The sequence below is a fragment of the Bufo gargarizans genome, chromosome 5 (genome assembly GCF_014858855.1).
Source record: "Bufo gargarizans isolate SCDJY-AF-19 chromosome 5, ASM1485885v1, whole genome shotgun sequence".
NCBI lineage: Eukaryota > Metazoa > Chordata > Amphibia > Anura > Bufonidae > Bufo > Bufo gargarizans.
The window spans coordinates 463,939,286-463,959,022 of NC_058084.1; the positions used below are offsets into that span (position 1 = coordinate 463,939,286).

The window sequence follows — 19,737 nt, forward strand, 5'->3', positions numbered from 1 at the left end:
ATGTTAAATTTAACATGTCAGATCCTTCTTCTGACATCTGCTGGCGGGTGGAGACCCCCATACACATTAGATAGCTGTTCGGGCTGAAATGGGGGGGGGGGCCTGTACTTTTAGTGGAGGCTCTGTCTGATATTGCCTACAAAGTGTGCGGTGCTGTGCCTGGAAAACAATGAACTCCTGTGAACTCTTGAATATGGTGATTTTTCAGGAAAGACTCTAGAAAGCTTATGCCAGACTCTGGAAGACGGATTTGCAGAGGCAGCGTGGAGGCAGCCGGCCGTCCTTTTACTGGATGACCTGGATCAGATTGCTGGAGTGCCAGCGACACCAGAACAAGAGCAGAGCCCGGAGGCCATGCACAGCAAGCAAGTTTCACATGGTAAGTCCTATACTAAAAACACTAATCATTTAGTCTCTAAATATATCTGCTTGGCTTAATGGGAACCTGTCACCGGGATTTTGTGTATAGAGCTGAGGACATGGGTTGCTAGAGGGCCGCTAGCATATCCGCAATACCCAGTCCCCATAGCTCTGTGTGCTTTTATTGTGTATAAAAACTATGTCATACATATGCAAACTAACCTGAGATGAGTCCTGTCCCTGACTCATCCCAGGGACAGGACTCGTCTCAGGGACAGGACTCGTCTCAGGGACAGGACTCGTCTCAGGTTAATTTGCATATGTATCAAATCTGTTTTTTTTTAAACACAATAAAAGCACACAGAGCTATGGGGACTGGGTATTGCGGATTTGCTAGCGGTGATCTAGTAACCCATGTCCTCAGCTCTATGCACAAAATCCCGGTGACAGGTTCCCTTTAATGGTTAGCACTGGGGTCCTGGGTGGAAATCCAACCAAAGGGACGTCTGCAGGGATTTTAGCTTTAACGAATCCCAATAAGCCTTTATACAGCAAGGAGTTTTCCCACAAACAACGCTATAAGTAACCAGTTAATGGAGATGCAATCACTGGAGTCCTCCCCCAATCACAAGATAGGGGCCCCATGTTTTCCTGTATGAAGGAAGCTAGGCCATTCAGCAATATGGGACTGGAAGAGATCGCATTGTACAGTGCTTGGCTACCTCCTGTAATCCCAGAGAGCTGGGGAGCAGCAACGGACATGCCCAACCGCTGCTCCTTTAAAACGTTGAAACAAGGCGGCCCCGTTTGCGTGATCAGTTTGTGCCCCAGTGGTCAGTGCCCGCCAATCAGATACTTAAAGGGCTTCTGTCACCCCCAAAACACAATTTTTTTGGGGGGGGCTTGTTAAAATCCCTATTTAACGACTATTCCCTATATAGGGTTCTTACCTTTTGTCTGTGGCTTCGTTTCCTTAAAAATCGATCTTTTAAAATATGCAAATCACTTCACTACCAGCAAGTAGGGCGTCTATTTGCTGGTAGCCGCTGCAAAAAAACGCCCCCTCCTTCTGTTGATTGACAGGGCCAGCGAACGCTCTCCTCTTCCAGCTGGCCCTGTCAGCATTTCAAATCCCGCGCCTGTCTTCATTCGGCGCAGGCGCTCTGAGAGAAGGAGGCTCACCTCCTCAGCACTCCCTCAGTGCGCCTGCGCCGATGACGTCACCGAAAGAGAAGACGTAATCGGTGCAGTTATCTGCTTATCTGTTATTCTAATCCTGCCTGTACAGATATCACCTCTATGTATAGATAAGACACTATCCATCATTCACAATAGGCGATTGTCAAAGTTTATCTATTCCTGCCCTGTACAATGACCTCTGCACAGGTCACAGAGCATGCCTAGAAAACTCTCCCATAGTCAGTGAGGTCCCCTCCTGACCATGGGGCTGCCATAAAGCAATTCTTCAGATGCCTTCTAAATGCTGTAAAGGACAGCACAGACAAGATGGCCATCCCCATAATCCTGTTCAGGAAAGAGAATAAAGAAAGCTACAATCCGAAAATAAAATTAGATTACAAAAAAGGAGACCTGCTGCTATCTGGATTTAACTGGCAGAAAAAAAAGTTTCCCTTTAACCCGTTTTGCCAAAAATATTTTGTCCCGCCAGACTTACCCTTTAAATGTCTCTGGCCCTTGTGCGTGTTACAGGAATACAGGGAATGATGTGTGTACAATCAGTACCACCAGCCTTCTGATGAGGTTATGCTGAATGGTAGGAGCTGACAACGTGGTTGATGATTTGTGTATTTCAGTTCTGAAAGATTTAATGAAGGAAATAATTAGGATGGAGACCCAGATCGCGGTCATCGCCACCAGCCAGTCCGAGCATTCCTTGAATCCCATCCTTATTTCATCACAAGGAGTTCACCTTTTCCAGTGCCTTAAACTCATCCACCCTCCAGCACAGGTAACCAAGTCTGTCAGTGAGGAACCTGCTGAGCCTTGTACTTGTTGCCATTGGGGCCCTTCTTGCATCCTCAGGAGACACGGAGATCCGTCTTGTTGTTTTCGCAGACGGGGGTCACATTTTTCGGCTGATTTGCATCTTCATTTAGAATGAAAGATGCTTAATTATCGGAATCACATGATCAAGTTCTTGCGAGAATCACATCTCCTTCTCCCTGGCTAAGAGCGGAGCGCTCTGAGTGGATGCGCTCGCAGCCAGGGAGAAGATAACCGCGCCCAGGAGAAATGCAAGGCCACGCCTAGTATAACCGAGTCGCCACATTAGCATATGAGGCACCAAAAGACACAGGGACCACAGCGGACGAATGGGAGGTTCTTTAGAAAAAGAAAAAGTAGCAAGACATCAGTGGGGGCCGCACTATAAGGTAGGATAATAATTAGATTAAGGATATCCAGGTGAAAGGTCCTCTTTAAGTCTTCCTTTCCCTTTTGTATTTTGTTTGGGTTTGTGTGTTGCATTTCCCCATTGTTTGTATTAGGCCTGAAGGAGACTCCTGTTCGTCCTTCCTTTTGGAGGAACAGGTAGTCTCGTCCCTGCCATTAGTACCAGGGTCCTATAGGGCTAGATAGGACTCTAGGTATTCCTGTGTATGAACACACCTACCTCTGGGGTCTGTTCATACTGGTAGTCAGTCAGGATTTTGGTTAGGGTTTTACTAGGAGGTGTCCATCTTCCTTCCCTAGTTCTCAGGCCTGATTCCCTGTTCCCCCCTTCTCTCCTATGCTCGGTGTGGAGTTTCCCTCCCACACCAAAGCGTGACAGGTCCCTTAATAATATGCTGATTACTTGTCCCGCTGTTGGAATCCTCACCGATCAGCTGTAAACCTGGGAGTAAGTTTTCCGTTTCTCTGCAGCACCTCCACAGGCGAAATAAGGCATTGCACAGTGTCCATTCACATCATGGGGATTGCCTGTGTATTGCAGGACAAGACAGGTGCTGCAGAGAGAGAGACCCTCTTTGTAACGACTCTCCACTCTTGCCAGGAGATGAGGACCCTCATCTATTCATTCAGTGGGTTTAATAAACTGGGCAGCCCCTTTAACCCTTTGGATACAGGAGGTTTTTTAATTTTTGCGTTTTCATTTTTCTTTCCTGTTTTCCTGGAGCCATAACTTTTTTATTTTTCTATTCACATATCCATATATGTGACAAGTTGTACTTTTAATATGGCATACTATGTAGTAGGAAGCAAGAAAAAAATTACAAATGGGGTGGAATTGGAAAAAAAACGCAGTTCTTCCAGTTTTACGGGTTTTGTCCCTATGGCGTTCCGTTTGCGACAAAAATGACCTGTGCCCTTCATTCTCTGGGTCAGTAAAATTACAAAGATACTACATATGTATAGGTTTTATATGTTTAAATACTATACAAATAAATTAAAACTTAAAAAAAAAAATTGACATCACCATATTCTGACCCATAACTCTACTGAGCTGGGGGGCAGGGGCTCATTTTTTGCAGGACCATCTGTAGTTTTTATTGAGACTTTTTGATCATTTTGACACTTTTTCCGTTACACCATTCACCGTATTAGAAAAATATTTTTAGATTTTAATAGTACGTGATGCCCATGTTTTTATTTTTTATTTAGGTCAGGCATGCTCAACCTGTGGCCCTCCATCTGTTGTAAAGCTACAACTCCCACAATGTGCTGCTGTAAGCTGATAGCTGTAGGTTGTTCTGGCATGCTGGGAGTTGTAGTTTTGCAACAGCTGGAGGGCCGCAGGTTGAGTATTTTTATTCTAAGGAAAGGGGGTGATTTAAAATGTTAATTTTTTTTTACATTTTTTATATCCTTTTTTTTTTTTACTTTGTACTTTTAACTATGTTTTTGTAGCCAAGTTCACAACTTTTTTTTTTTTTTTATTCAATATTACCGTACTAAAATTGGAGCATAGTTATATGTGAATTGCTGATTTCTTATGTTGGGCTGCCCTCTCCTGGCCAACATAGGAATTGCAGCTCCAATACGCTGGGTCTCTTTAAAGCAGGCATGTCCAAACTGTGGCCCTCCAGCTGTTGCAAAACTACAACTCCCAGCATGCCCTAATAGCTGTAAGCTATCCAGGCATGCTGGGAGTTGTAGTTTTGGAACAGCTGGAGGGCTGCAGTTTGGACATGCCTGCTTTAAAGAGATCCAGGCTGTTAGGCTATTTTCACATTAGCGTTTTTGCTGGATCCGGCAGGGTTCAGCAAAAACACTTCCGTTACTGATAATCTAACAATCAGCATCCATTATGAATGGATCCGGTTGTATTATCATTAACATATCCAAGACGGATCCGTCATGAACTCCATTGAAAGTAGTACCCAAGACGGATCCGTTTTCTATTGTGTCAGAGAAAACGGATCTGTCCCCATTGACTTGCATTGTGGGTCATGACGGATCCGTTTTGCTCCGCATCCCATGACGGAAAGAAAACAGCTGCAGTTTGCTCTCCGGTATGGGAATGGAACGGAATGCATTTTGAAGCATTCCCTTCTGTTCCGTTATGTTTTGTCCCCATTGACAGTGAATAGGGACAAAATGGAAGCGTTTTTTTCCGGTATTGAGACCCTATGACGGATCTCAATATTGGAAAATAGAAACTCTAGTGTGAAAGTAGCCTTAGAGTGAATTACCGGCATCCTCACAGGGATGCCAGTATTAACCTGGAAGCGCGCGCTTCTGGGTTTTTCACTCTCTAGATGCTGTGATCACACTTGATCATCACGGCATCTACAGGCTGTAATGACCGCGATCAGCATTATTGCCGGTCGCGGTCATTCGCCGTGGGCCTGTGCTATTTGAAACAGCAGAGACCCGCCGGCCATGGCACCTGCTGCACACACGAGCAGGCGCCATGTTTACACATCGCTCCAGCACCATACATGTATGGCGCTGGTAGTGAAAGAGCTAAAAGCTATAATATAGTGCCTACCGGGAGCAGCGAAGCAAAATTATTTAATTGACAGACTAGGTACCAGTATTGAGTTGGCTGGGTACTTGTATCCGATTGTACAGATTTAGTATTATACACTTTCTAATTTATGGAAAAAAATAAAAAATCCTTCAATCCTCAAATGTTGTGTCTATTCCGCAGAAAGAGCGATCAGAGCTGCTATGCTGCATTGTAGAAAACAGACTTTCATGTGACATTGCTCGATTTAGCGACCTTGATCTCCTTCAGCTGGCAAAGGAAACGGAAGGTTTTGTAGCCAAAGATTTTGTCATGCTTGCGGAACGAGCCATAGAGTCCAGTGTGGCTACAAGGAAGATCTACAGTAAGCAAGGTAATGTGTTCTCAAGTCTGCTGGGTCGGTGTGTAGGGGCGGCCTGCAGGAGAAATAGTCTCTTCATGATGGACAGTTTTCTTAGGCCTCATGCACACGACCGTGTCCATATTGCGGTCCGCAAAACATGAACACCTTCCGTATGCAGTGCACATTTTTCTCATTACTAGAAATTACTATTCTTGTCTGTAATATGGACAAGAACAGGACATGTTCTGTAATTTGCGTAACAGACACATGGATGTAGACAGCACACGGATGACATCCATTGACATTTCAGTTTTTTGTAGATCCACAGAAATTAATGTGCAAAAAATGCGGATCGGACACGGATACAAAACACAGTCATGTGCATGAGCCCTTAGGGCATGTTCACATAACAGTTATGAATTTCGTTATTACATGGTTTCCGTTATGCAGGACGGAAAACAAAAGTCTTGTCTTTTTCGTCCTGCATAACGGAAACCAGACTGGCTGAACGGCATTACGGGCGATCTCACGTTCCAGGGCTTCTTACTTTCATTTTGTAACACGTGCAGCCACCATTTTAGGAAAAACTGATTTGTTGCCGTGAAGCGCAAGGAAATTTGATTTGTTGCTTCGCTTAACACTATTTATGAGGTCAGGAGAACAGAGATAAGAACCACACGTGAGCTGTCAGACGGAGGAAATTCAAAGACTGTGACAGCTTGCAAACAGACTGATTTTTAACCCTTGTATCTCAGAAACGGCTGAACGGTTTTAATAAAGACCAATTGAAAAAAAAATATTTTTGCCCAAAATGAGTAAAATGCAGTCACCCGAAGGTGTCCATAGCCTTTAACCCTTCAACCAGGGGTTACTAGGATTTTTTTCAGCTCACTTATTCCTTCATTCACTTGGCCCTGATGGACATATTTCTTATATAACCTAAAGTGAACTTACACACCTCCCATATTTGTACATTTTCCGCATTTAAGGTTTTCGTTTTTATTTTATTTTTTTAGATTTAGTTTTGTCGACATCAGACTTCAAGAAAGCCCTTAAAGGTTTCACCCCCATGTCCCTGAAGAACGCCAATTTACACAAGCCAAAGGACCAGGGCTGGACTGTGGTGGGAGGACTGCACTCTGTACGGCAGGTTCTGAAGGACACCATTGAGTTACCGGCCAAGGTGCAGTCTCAGAAATCTAACATATCTTTTCTTACATTACATCATGGCTGTTATTTATTTCTCATATATATGATCTGAAGAAGAAAACTATATAGAGAGAAAATAAAATATTTAAATGAAGATGGTTCATGTTTTTTTTAATTTTTATTATTATTTTTTAGTATCCAGAGTTATTTGCAAACCTTCCAATCCGGCACAGATCTGGAGTGCTGCTGTATGGGGCACCGGGCACCGGGAAGACTTTGTTGGCTGGTGTTATTGCTCATGAAAGCGGGATGAATTTCATCAGTATTAAGGTGATAACCGTGTTTTTTTGTAACGCATGCAAACACAATGTGCATTCAGTACTAATAATGTCACATATCATGAAGGGCTACTTAAAGGGGTTATCTCATGAATAAGGCAAAAAATGAAAATCAGACATCATATAGTCCATGACAATCTCTTTCCAACAAACCTAGAACCAGCCCTGTACCTCACATGGATCCAGAGATCTCCCCATTCATTGCTCTGCTAGATTTCTATCAAGCTGGCAGCTTAATGGGAGTCTCTACTCTGCTGCAGCTCAGGGGGCGTGTCCATGCTCTCCCTATGACAGCTCAGGGGGCGTGTCCATGCTCTCCCTATCACAGCTCAGGAGGCAGTTGAAGGATGAAACTGAGCATGTGCGACCTTCTCAGTGAGCAGGTCAAAGAAATAAGAAATTAAGTGTCACTATAAACATACATTTAATGAATAACTCAGTGGCTATACAACATTTTAATTACATGCAATTACAAAAGTATTCAGATCCAGGTGTTGGTTTGAAAACTGTGGAATATTTTTCGTTGTTCAACCTCTTTAACCTCTTAAAGGGGTTTGGTTTTCCAGGATTTTAATATTGATGACCTATCCTCCGGATAGGTCATCAATATCAGATCAGCGGTGGTCCAACACCCGGCACCCCCGCCAATCAGTTGTTTGAAGAGAAGACCGCGCTTCTTCTTATTCAAGTGTATACTACAGAGCCGTCCTATAGAAGTGAATGGGACGGCTTCTTGGAATTACACTGCTCGCTGCTGCGATGTTCACGGCAACCAGGAAAACAATGAGGTGAAGGATGCGCTTACACAACCGGCTGATCAGTGGGGGTGTCGGACCCCTACCGATCTGATATTGATGACCTTTCCTGAGGATAGTTCATCAATATTAAATTCCTGGAAAACCGCCTCCGGACCGCCTAACGCAGGATCGCGGTCCGGAGGCGGCTGTCCCAGGCAGAGTGACGCATCGGTGTGTCATCTCGCGAGACGCGAGACTTCCTGTGAACGCGCGCACACAGGCGCGCACGTTAACAGGAACTGCAGGTAAGCGAGCTGATCTACAGCCTGCCAGCGGCGATCGTTTGCTGGCAGGCTGTAGATGCGATTTTTTTTAACCCCTAACAGGTATATTAGATGCTGTTTTGATAACAGCGTCTAATATACCTGCTACCTGGTCCTCTGGTGGTCCCTTTTGCTTGGATCGACCACCAGAGGACACAGGCAGCTCTGTAATAAGTAGCACCAAGCACCACACTACACTACACCCCCCTGTCACTTATTAACCCCTGATCACCCCATATAGACTCCCTGATCACCCCCCTGTCATTGATCACCCCCCTGTAAGGCTCCATTCAGACGTCCGTATGTGTTTTATGGATCCACGGATCCATGGATCGGATCCGCAAAACACATACGGACGTCTGAATGGAGCCTTACAGGGGGGTGATCAATGACAGGCGGGTGATCACCCATATAGACTCCCTGATCACCCCCTGTCATTGATCACTCCCCTGTAAGGCCTCTTTCACACGGGCGTCATGTTTTTTGCCCGGATAAGAGGCGGGTGCGTTGCAGGAAAATGCACGATTTTTCCGCGCGAGTGCAAAACATTGTCATGCGTTTTGCACTCGCGTGAGAAAAATCGCGCATGTTTGGTACCCAAACCCGAACTTCTTCACAGAAGTTCGGGCTTGGGATTGATGTTCTGAAGATTGTATTATTTTCCCTTATAACATGGTTATAAGGGAAAATAATAGCATTCTGAATACAGAATGCTTAGTATAATAGTGCTGGAAGGGTTAAAAATAATAAAAAAGTTAACTCACCTTCTCCTCTTGTTCGGGTAGATGCCGGTCTGTTCTTTAGCTGTGGGCTGAATGACCTGAGGTGACGTCAGATCACATGCTCCAATCACATGGTCCATCACCATGGTGATGGAGCATGTGATCTGACATCACCACAGGTCCTTCAGCCCACAGCTAAAGAACAGACCGGCATCTACCCGAACAAGAGGAGAAGGTGAGTTAACTTTTTTTATTATTTTTAACCCTTCCAGCACTATTATACTAAGCATTCTGTATTCAGAATGCTATTATTTTCCCTTATAACCATGTTATAAGGGAAAATAATACAGTGAATAGACTGTCACCTAGAACCCATGCGTGAAAATCGCACCGCATCCGCACTTGCTTGCGGAGGCATGCGATTTTCACGCAACCCCATTCATTTCTATAGGGCCTGCGTTACGTGAAAAACGCACAAAGAGGAGCATGCTGCGATTTTCACGCAACGCACAAGTGATGCGTGAAAATCACCGCTCGTGTGCACAGTCCCATAGAAATGAATGGGTCAGGATTCAGTGCGGGTGCAGTGCGTTCACCGCACGCATCGCACCCGCACGGAAAACTCGCCCGTGTGAAAGGGGCCTAAGGCTCCATTCAGACGTCCGTATGTGTTTTGCGGATCCGTAAAACACGGACACCGCGCATCCGCAAAAGACATACGGACGTCTGAATGGAGCCTTACAGGGGGGTGATCACCCCATATAGACTCCCTGATCACCCCCCTGTAAGGCTCTATTTAGACATTTTTTTGGGCACAAGTTAGCGGAAATTTTATTATTATATTTTTTTTTTTCTTACAAAGTCTCATATTCCACTAACTTGTGTCAAAAAATAAAATCTCACATGAACTCCCCATACCCCTCACGGAATCCAAATGCGTAAAACTTTTTAGACATTTATATTCCAGACTTCTTCTCACGCTTTAGGGCCCCTAAAATGCCAGGGCAGTATAAATACCCAACATGTGACCCCATTTCGGAAAGGAGACACCCCAAGGTATTCGCTGAGGGGCATATTGAGTCCATGAAAGATTTAACTTTTTGTCCTAAGTTAGCGGAAAGGGAAACTTTGTGAGAAAAAATAAAAATAAAATCAATTTCCGCTAACTTGTGCCCAAAAAAAAAATCTTCTATGAACTCGCCATGCCCCTCATTGAATACCTTGGGGTGTCTTCTTTCCAAAATGGGGTCACATGTGGGGTATTTATACTGCCCTGGCATTTTAGGGGCCCTAAAGCGTGAGAAGAAGTCTGGAATCCAAATGTCTAAAAATGCCCTCCTAAAAGGAATTTGGGCCCCTTTGCGCATGTAGGCTGCAAAAAAGTGTCACACATGTGGTATCGCCGTACTCAGGAGAAGTAGGGCAATGTGTTTTGGGGTGTATTTTTACATATACCCATGCTGGGTGAGATAAATATCTTGGTTAACCACCTCCGGACCGCCTAACGCAGATTCGCGTTCCGGAGGTGGCAGCCCTGCGCACAGTCACGCATATATGCGTCATCTCGCGAGACGCGAGATTTCCTGTGAACGCGCGCACACAGGCGCGCGCGCTCACAGGAACGGAAGGTAAGCGAGTGGATCTCCAGCATGCCAGCGACGATCGTTCGCTGGCAGGCTGGAGATCCGAATTTTTTAACCCCTAACAGGTATATTAGACGCTGTTTTCATAACAGCGTCTAATATACCTCCTACCTGGTCCTCTGGTGGTCCCTTTTGTTAGGATCGACCACCAGAGGACTCAGGTAGGTCAGTACAGTCGCACCAAACACCACACTACACTACACCCCCCCCCCCGTCACTTATTAACCCCTTATAAACCCCTGATCACCCATGATCACCCCATATAAACTCCCTGATCACCCCCCTGTCATTGATCACCGCCCTGTCATTGATCACCCCCCTGTCAGGCTCCGTTCAGACGTCCGTATGATTTTTACGGATCCATGGATACATGGATCGGATCCGCAAAACGCATACGGACGTCTAAATGGAGCCTTACAGGGGGGTGATCAATGACAGGCGGGTGATCACCCATATACACTCCCTGATCACCCCCTGTCATTGATCACCCCCCTGTCATTGATCACCCCCCTGTAAGGCTCCATTCAGACGTCCGCATGATTTTTACGGATCCGATCCATGTATCCATGGATCCGTAAAAATCATGCGGATGTCTGAATGGAGCCTTACAAGGGGGGTGATCACCCCCTGTCATTGATAACCCCCCTGTAAGGCTCCATTCAGACATCCGCATGTGTTTTGTGGATCCGATCCATGGATCCATAAAAAATCATGCGGATGTCTGAATGGAGCCTTACAGGGGGGGTGATCAGTGACAGGGGGGTGATCACCCATATACACTCCCTGATCACCCCCCTGTCATTGATCACCCCCCTGTAAGGCTCCATTCAGACGTCCGCATGTGTTTTGTGGATCCGATCCATGTATCCATGGATCCGTAAAAATCATGCGGATGTCTGAATGGAGCCTTACAGGGGGGGTGATCAGTGACAGGGGGGTGATCACCCTGATAACCCCCTGTCATTGATAACCCCCCTGTAAGGCTCCATTCAGACGTCCGCATGTGTTTTGTGGATCCGATCCATGGATCCATGGATCCGTAAAAAATCATGCGGATGTCTGAATGGAGCCTTACAGGGGGGGTGATCAGTGACAGGGGGGTGATCACCCTGATCACCCCCTGTCATTGATAACCCCCCTGTAAGGCTCCATTCAGACGTCCGCATGTGTTTTGTGGATCCGATCCATGTATCCATGGATCCGTAAAAAATCATGCGGATGTCTGAATGGAGCCTTACAGGGGGGGTGATCAGTGACAGGGGGGTGATCACCCTGATCACCCCCTGTCATTGATAACCCCCCTGTAAGGCTCCATTCAGACGTCCGCATGTGTTTTGTGGATCCGATCCATGTATCCATGGATCCGTAAAAAATCATGCGGATGTCTGAATGGAGCCTTACAGGGGGGGTGATCAGTGACAGGGGGGTGATCACCCTGATCACCCCCTGTCATTGATAACCCCCCTGTAAGGCTCCATTCAGACGTCCGCATGTGTTTTGTGGATCCGATCCATGTATCCATGGATCCGTAAAAAATCATGCGGATGTCTGAATGGAGCCTTACAGGGGGGGTGATCAGTGACAGGGGGGTGATCACCCCCTGTCATTGATAACCCCCCTGTAAGGCTCCATTCAGACGTCCGCATGTGTTTTGCGGATCCGATCCATGGATCCGTAAAAATTATACGGACGTCTGAATGGAGCCTTACCAGGGGGGTGATCAATGACAGGGGGGTGATCCGGGAGTCTATATGGGTGATCACCCCCCTGTCATTGATCACCCCCCCCTGTCATTGATCACCCCCCCCCCTGTAAGGCTCCATTCAGACATTTTTTTTGGCACAAGTTAGCGGAAATTTTTTTTTTGTTTTTGTTTTTTCTTACTAAGTCTCATATTCTACTAACTTGTGTCAAAAAATAAAATCTCCCATGAACTCACCATACCCCTCACGGAATCCAAATGCGTAAACATTTTTAGACATTTATATTCCAGACTTCTTCTCATGCTTTAGGGCCCCTAAAAAGCCAGGGCAGTATAAATACCCCACATGTGACCCCATTTTGGAAAGAAGACACCCCAAGGTATTCGCTGAGGGGCATATTGAGTCCATGAAAGATTGAAATTTTTGTCCTAAGTTAGCGGAAAGTGAGACTTTGTGAGAAAAAAACCAAAAAAATCAATTTCCGCTAACTTATGCAAAAAATAAAAAATTTCTAGGAACTCGCCAGGCCCCTCATTGAATACCTTGGGGTGTCTTCTTTCCAAAGTGGGGTCACATGTGGGGTATTTATACTGCCCTGGCTTTTTAGGGGCCCGAAAGTGTGAGAAGAAGTCTGGGATCCAAATGTCTAAAAATGCCCTCCTAAAAGGAATTTGGGCCCCTTTGCGCATCTAGGCTGCAAAAAAGTGTCACACATCTGGTATCGCCGTACTCAGGAGAAGTTGGGGAATGTGTTTTGGGGTGTCATTTTACATATACCCATGCTGGGTGAGAAAAATATCTTGGTCAAATGCCAACTTTGTATAAAAAAATAGGAAAAGTTGTCTTTTGCCAAGATATTTCTCTCACCCAGCATGGGTATATGTAAAATGACACCCCAAAACACATTCCCCAACTTCTCCTGAGTACGGCGATACCAGATGTGTTACACTTTTTTGCTGCCAAGGTGGGCAAAGGGGCCCACATTCCAAAGTGCACCTTTCAGATTTTGCAGGCCATTTTTTACAGATTTTGATTGCAAAGTACTTCTCACACATTTGGGCCCCTAAATTGCCAGGGCAGTATAACTACGCCACAAGTGACCCCATTTTGGAAAGAAGACACCCCAAGGTATTCCGTGAGGGGCATGGCGAGTTCCTAGAATTTTTTATTTTTTGTCGCAAGTTAGTGGAATATGAGACTTTGTAAGGAAAAAAGAGAAAGAAAAAAAAATCATCATTTTCCGCTAACTTGTGACAAAAAATAAAAAATTCTAGGAACTCGCCATGCCCCTCACGGAATACCTTGGGGTGTCTTCTTTCCAAAATGGGGTCACTTGTGGCGTAGTTATACTGCCCTGGCAATTTAGGGGCCCAAATGTGTGAGAAGTAGTTTGCAATCAAAATGTGTAAAAAATGGCCTGCAAAATCTGAAAGGTGCACTTTGGAATGTGTGCCCCTTTGCCCACCTTGGCAGCAAAAAAGTGTGACACATCTGGTATCGCCGTACTCAGGAGAAGTTGGGGAATGTGTTTTGGGGTGTCATTTTACATATACCCATGCTGGATGAGAGAAATATCTTGGCAAAAGACAACTTTTCCCATTTTTTTATACAAAGTTGGCATTTGACCAAGATATTTTTCTCACCCAGCATGGGTATATGTAAAATGACACCCCAAAACACATTCCCCAACTTCTCCTGAGTACGGCGATACCAGATGTGTGACACTTTTTTGCTGCCAAGGTGGGCAAAGGGGCACATATTCCAAAGTGCACCTTTTGGATTTCACCGGTCATTTTTTACACATTTTGATTGCAAAGCTCTTCTCACACATTTGGGCCCCTAAATTGCCAGGGCAGTATAACTACCCCACAAGTGACCCCATTTTGGAAAGAAGACACCCCAAGGTATTCTGTGAGGGGCATGGTGAGTTCCTAGAAATTTTTATTTTTTGTCGCAAGTTAGTGGAATATGAGACTTTGTAAGAAAAAATAAAATAAAAAAAATCATCATCATTTTCCGCTAACTTGTGACAAAAAATAAAAAGTTCTATGAACTCACTATGCCCATCAGCGAATACCTTGGGGTGTCTACTTTCCGAAATGGGGTCATTTGTGGGGGTTTTCTACTGTTTGGGCATTGTAGAACCTCAGGAATCATGACAGGTGCTCAGAAAGTCAGAGCTGTTTCAAAAAGCGGAAATTCACATTTTTGTACCATAGTTTGTAAATGCTATAACTTTTACCCAAACCATTTTTTTTTTGCCCAAACATTTTTTTTTTATCAAAGACATGTAGAACAATAAATTTGGCGAAAAATTTATATATGGATGTCGTTTTTTTTGCAAAATTTTACAGCTGAAAGTGAAAAATGTCATTTTTTTGCAAAAAAATCGTTACATTTTGAATAATAACAAAAAAAGTAAAAATGTCAGCAGCAATAAAATACCACCAAATGAAAGCTCCATTAGTGAGAAGAAAAGGAGGTAAAATTCATTTGGGTGGTAAGTTGCATGACCGAGCGATAAACGGTGAAAGGAGTGTAGTGCCGAAGTGTAAAAAGTGCTCTGGTCATGAAGGGGGTTTCACCTAGCGGGGCTGAAGTGGTTAAATGCCAACTTTGTATAAAAAAATGGGAAAAGTTGTCTTTTGCCGAGATATTTCTCTCACTCAGCATGGGTATATGTAAAATGACACCCCAAAACTCATTGCCCAACTTCTCCTGAGTACGGCGATACCACATGTGTGACACTTTTTTGCAGCCTAGGTGGGCAAAGGGGCACACATTCCAAAGAGCACCTTTCGGATTTCCCAAGGCATTTTTTACACATTTTGATTTCAAACTACTTCTCACACATTAGGGCCCCTAAAATGCCAGGGCAGTATAACTACCCCACAAATGACCCCATTTTGGAAAGAAGACACCCCAAGGTATTTCGTGATGAGCATAGTGAGTTCATGGAAGTTTTTATTTTTTGTCACAAGTTAGTGGAATATGAGACTTTGTAAGGAAAAAAAAACAAAAAATCATCATTTTCCGCTAACTTGTGACAAAAAATAAAAAGTTCTATGAACTCACTATGCCCATCCCCGAATACCTTAGGGTGTCTACTTTCCGAAATGGGGTCATTTGTGGGGGTTTTCTACTGTCTGGGCATTGTAGAACCTCAGGAAACATGACAGGTGCTCAGAAAGTCAGAGCTGCTTCAAAAAGCGGAAATTCACATTTTTGTACCAAACATTTTTTTTTTATCAAAGACATGTAGAACAATAAATTTAGAGAAAAATTTATATATAGATGTCGTTTTTTTAAAAAAAAATTTACAACTGAAAGTGAAAAATGACATTTTGTTAAATTTCGATTAATAACAAAAAAAGTAAAAATGTCAGCAGCAATGAAATACCACCAAATGAAAGCTCCTATTAGTGAGAAGAAAAGGAGGTAAAATTCATTTGGGTGGTAAGTTGCATGACCGAGCGATAAACGGTGAAAGTAGTGTAGTGCAGAATTGTAAAAAGTGTTCTGGTCATAAGGGGGTTTAAGCTAGGGGAGCTGAGGTGGTTAAAGAGGAAACAATTTTCCATTTCTGCATTTTCCATTTTTTATATTTTTTATATTTTTTATATTTTTTTTTATTTTTTATATTTTTTATATTTTTTTTTTTACTTTTCTGTTGACCTAGCCATATGAGGCTTATTTTTTACAGGACAAGTTGTGCTTTCTAATAGCACTAATTAATATTCCATATGATGTAGTGGGAAGCTGGAAAAAAAATCTAAATAGTGTGGAATTGGAAAAAGGAAATTCTGCCATAGTTTTATGGGTTTCGATTTTATGGTGTTCCTTATTTAGTAAAACTGATTAATTTCCGGGTCAGTGTGATTACAACGATGCCACATTTTATATAGTTTCATATCTTGTGTTTTATTACATTAAAAAAATAAAAAAAAAATTGTTTGCATCGCCATATTCTGACCCCCATAACTTTTTTTATATTTACGTCTATGGAACTGTGTGAGGGCTAATCTTTTTGTTTGCGGGATGATCTGTAGTTTTTATTGATTGAACTGAGAACTACAAGGCTGATAACCAAGCACTGGAGCATTTACCGTTTAAAGGGGGGTATCTGGGCTCTAGATACCGATGCCCTACCCTCGGGATATGTCATCAGTATCAAAACAATGGGGGTCCGATACCAGACATCCCCACAATCAGCAATTCTGAGCAGCCATTCAGTTGAATGGGAGCTGAGCTGCAGTACGCCAGCACGGCCATTACACAGAGGACTGAGCATTCCGCCTCCAGCTCCGTCCACTGTGTTATTTCCAGTGACAGAAGCTGCAGATAAACAGCTGATCGGTGGGGGTGCCAGGTATCGGACCCCCATGATCGGAAATCGATAATCTATCCTGGTCGACATGCTGCCCACCTAGCACAGCAAATGCTGCAATGGCTTATATCAGTCCACAGCTGAAGAGGTCTATACAAACTTACAGCCTCTGAATCATCAAAAATGTTTCCAGCTGCTTCAGCAAGCAGAGATCTTATGGTCAGAAAGTATATCAGAATGTGAGAGAAACAGGAAAAACGATATACTAAAAAAAATGTTAGAAAACCTGTTTGGGTCATTGAAAACAATGTGTTTTTTTTTGTCTAGTTGTCATGTAATATCTGTGTCCTCTAGGGTCCTGAGCTTCTCAGCAAATATATTGGAGCCAGTGAGCAGGCCGTGCGGGATGTCTTTACCAGGTAACACTTAGCTTCACTGGTAAGAGATAAAGATAGCCCATAGACTATAATACAGTCTAATGCCTGTCATCGTATTCCATGAGTGAAGGCAAGAGAGGCTGATGGGAGTCAGAAAGTTATGGCAAGCACTGCAGCCCCTTTATACTAGTAGATCCTCTCCTATATTACAGATGACCCCTGGGGGGAAAGGGGGTCCCAGCATCAGGGCCTCTGTGATCAGCTTATCCATGAGGACCCATCTTAGGGCTCGTTCACACGAACGTTGGTGTCCCGTTCCCATATTGCGGACTGCATTTGCGGATCCGCAATACACGGGCACCGTTCCATTGTCATTCCACATCACGGATGCGGACCCATTTATTTTAATGGGTCCAAAAATGCGGAACGGAATACTACGGAGTGCTTTCTGGGGTTCCGTTCCGTGCCTCCGCACCGCAAAAACATAGAACATGCTCTATCTTTTTGCGGAACGGAGGGATCGCGGACACATTCAAGTGAATGGGTCTGCGATCCCCATGCGCCTGCCCCACGGAAGGGGGGACACTAAGCCTAGAAATTACCAAAATTTGTAAACAGGAGATAATCTCTCCCGCACTGTTTGTGTGTTTCCAAGATTTTCTGCATGTTCCTAAGGCCACATTCACACGACCGTAGTGTTTTGCATATCCGCAAAACACAGATACCGTCTCGTGTGCGGTCTGCAATTTGCAGACCGTATAAGGCCACCGCTACCATAGAAAATGCTTATTCTTGTCTGCAATTGCAGACAAGAATAGGACATGCTCTATTTATTTTGCGGGGCCACGGAACTATGGATGCAGACCACGCACGGTGTGCTGTCCGCATCTTTTGCAGCCCTATTGAAATGAATGGGTCCGTACACGTTCCGCAAAATTCATACGGTTGTGTGAATGTAGCCTAAAACACATGGGAGATTTATCAAAACTGGTGTAAAGGGAAACTGGCTTAGTAGCCCATTGCAACCAATCAGATTCTACCTTTCATTTATCAGAATTGAAAGGTGGAATCCGATTGGTTGCTATGGACGACTAAGCCAGTTCTCCTTTACACCAGTTTTGATAAATCTCCCTCATAATCTTCCATTTTTTGCTGGTGAGCGGCTGAGGGACAGGTCTTAGCCAAGTGGTGGTGCTTAGTCGTCACTGTGTCCTATTGCATTTAGAACTGAGGGGGGGGGGGGGGGGGGGGGGGGCTCCTGCTGCAGCCACATTCAGGACAGTGAGGATGAGGAGCAGGGGATGGCTGACCTCTTGGGACATATTTTTAATAGTAATATGAAACAAAACAGGATAAAGGGAAAGGGTGGGATTAAAGGGGTTGTCTAGGGATGGGTATTTGGACAAAGCGGGTTATAGGGGTTGTCCGGTTAGGGCATATAAACGTAACAGAGAGGAGTGCCTCCTTCTGGTGGACTCAAGCTGCCCTTGTATTACATGAACCCACATTCACAGTGCCCCCTTTTAGGCTTTACCCAGTAACCTTGCCCCCTTTGCCCGATCACTTTTGCTCTATGACTAAAGCAGCCCTGATTCAGGTAGTAATAACTCTTAGGGGTTCACTTACCCTCAGCACAGTCCAAGCGAACATGCCTATGTGACTGCATAGGATAGAGGCCACCATATAACACGAGCAGTGCCCATGTTTCTTCGGTGTGCCCTGCCTTAGCAGTTTGAACTAAAGTGATGTAGTATATTAGTGATTGCATAGATAGCAGTTCCCCAGTTTAGCCTTCATCTATGGATGTTGTGTGCTTGCAGAGCCCAGGCGGCCAGGCCCTGCATCTTGTTCTTTGACGAGTTTGACTCCATTGCGCCACAAAGAGGACACGATAATACAGGAGTCACTGACCGAGTGGTCAATCAGATGCTGACGGAACTGGATGGGGTGGAGGGGTTACAAGGTAAAATCTTTATCATAAAGGGCCACCTATACTGTATGGACCGGCTGGACTTTTTATAAATGGTCTTTGATTATTCTGTTAGGAGTTTATGTTCTGGCAGCCACCAGTCGCCCAGATTTGATTGATCCTGCCCTACTTCGACCTGGACGCCTGGATGAATGTTTGTACTGTCCGCCTCCAGACCAGGTCAGTCAGCAATGTTTGGAGTATGTTAGGCCAGTGTTTCCCAACCAGTGTGCCTCCAGCTGTTGCAAAACTACAACTCCCAGCATGCCCGCACAGTCAAAGGCTGTCAAGGCATGCTGGGAGTTGTAGTTTTGCAACAGCTGGAGGCACAATGGTTGGGAGACACTGTGTTAGGCTATGTGCATATCGTGTTCCACCAAATGGTTCTGTTGTATAAGCTGAACACATCTATGGACTCACTCTGACCCGATGCATGAGAGAGGTGGCTCAGACTCCGCTGCCACGTCCATGCAAAGCAAAGGGCCCACTATTAGATCATTAGTAGTATTGCATATACTTTACCCCTGTGTTTCTGGGTTGTACTGGCCTACTCACCTTTTTATCATGAATTCTCAGATCTGGGAATAAGATAGGCTTAACAATGCTTAGGTGCATAAATAGTTTACTAAACTATGATAAAATACATACAAAAAATAACATCCAGAGAAAACTAAGTAACAGTCACCAAAGTTGTGAAGAAATAAGTGAGCTCCCCCTCAACCAGTTCCCAACATGGGATCTGGCTGATGTCCGTATGATACAAAGAGAAGTAGTTATGGCAAGACACATCTTAGGGTCCATTCACACGTCCGTTGT

At 44.5% G+C, this 19,737-nt stretch overlaps 1 protein-coding gene across 4 annotated transcripts in view; it reads left to right on the top strand.

The window, feature by feature from the left end:
• The window catches only part of PEX1 (peroxisomal biogenesis factor 1), a 57,105-nt gene that overhangs the window by 27,472 nt on the left and 9,896 nt on the right, over positions 1-19,737 (top strand). For all 4 annotated transcript variants that reach the window (XM_044295771.1, XM_044295774.1, XM_044295772.1 and 1 more), the window contains exons 12-19: positions 209-379; positions 2,175-2,329; positions 5,474-5,663; positions 6,650-6,816; positions 6,978-7,112; positions 16,930-16,994; positions 18,773-18,915; positions 18,998-19,101. In XM_044295771.1, coding sequence (XP_044151706.1) covers positions 209-379; positions 2,175-2,329; positions 5,474-5,663; positions 6,650-6,816; positions 6,978-7,112; positions 16,930-16,994; positions 18,773-18,915; positions 18,998-19,101 — 1,130 coding nt within the window. The remainder of the gene's footprint in view (positions 1-208; positions 380-2,174; positions 2,330-5,473; positions 5,664-6,649; positions 6,817-6,977; positions 7,113-16,929; positions 16,995-18,772; positions 18,916-18,997; positions 19,102-19,737) is intronic.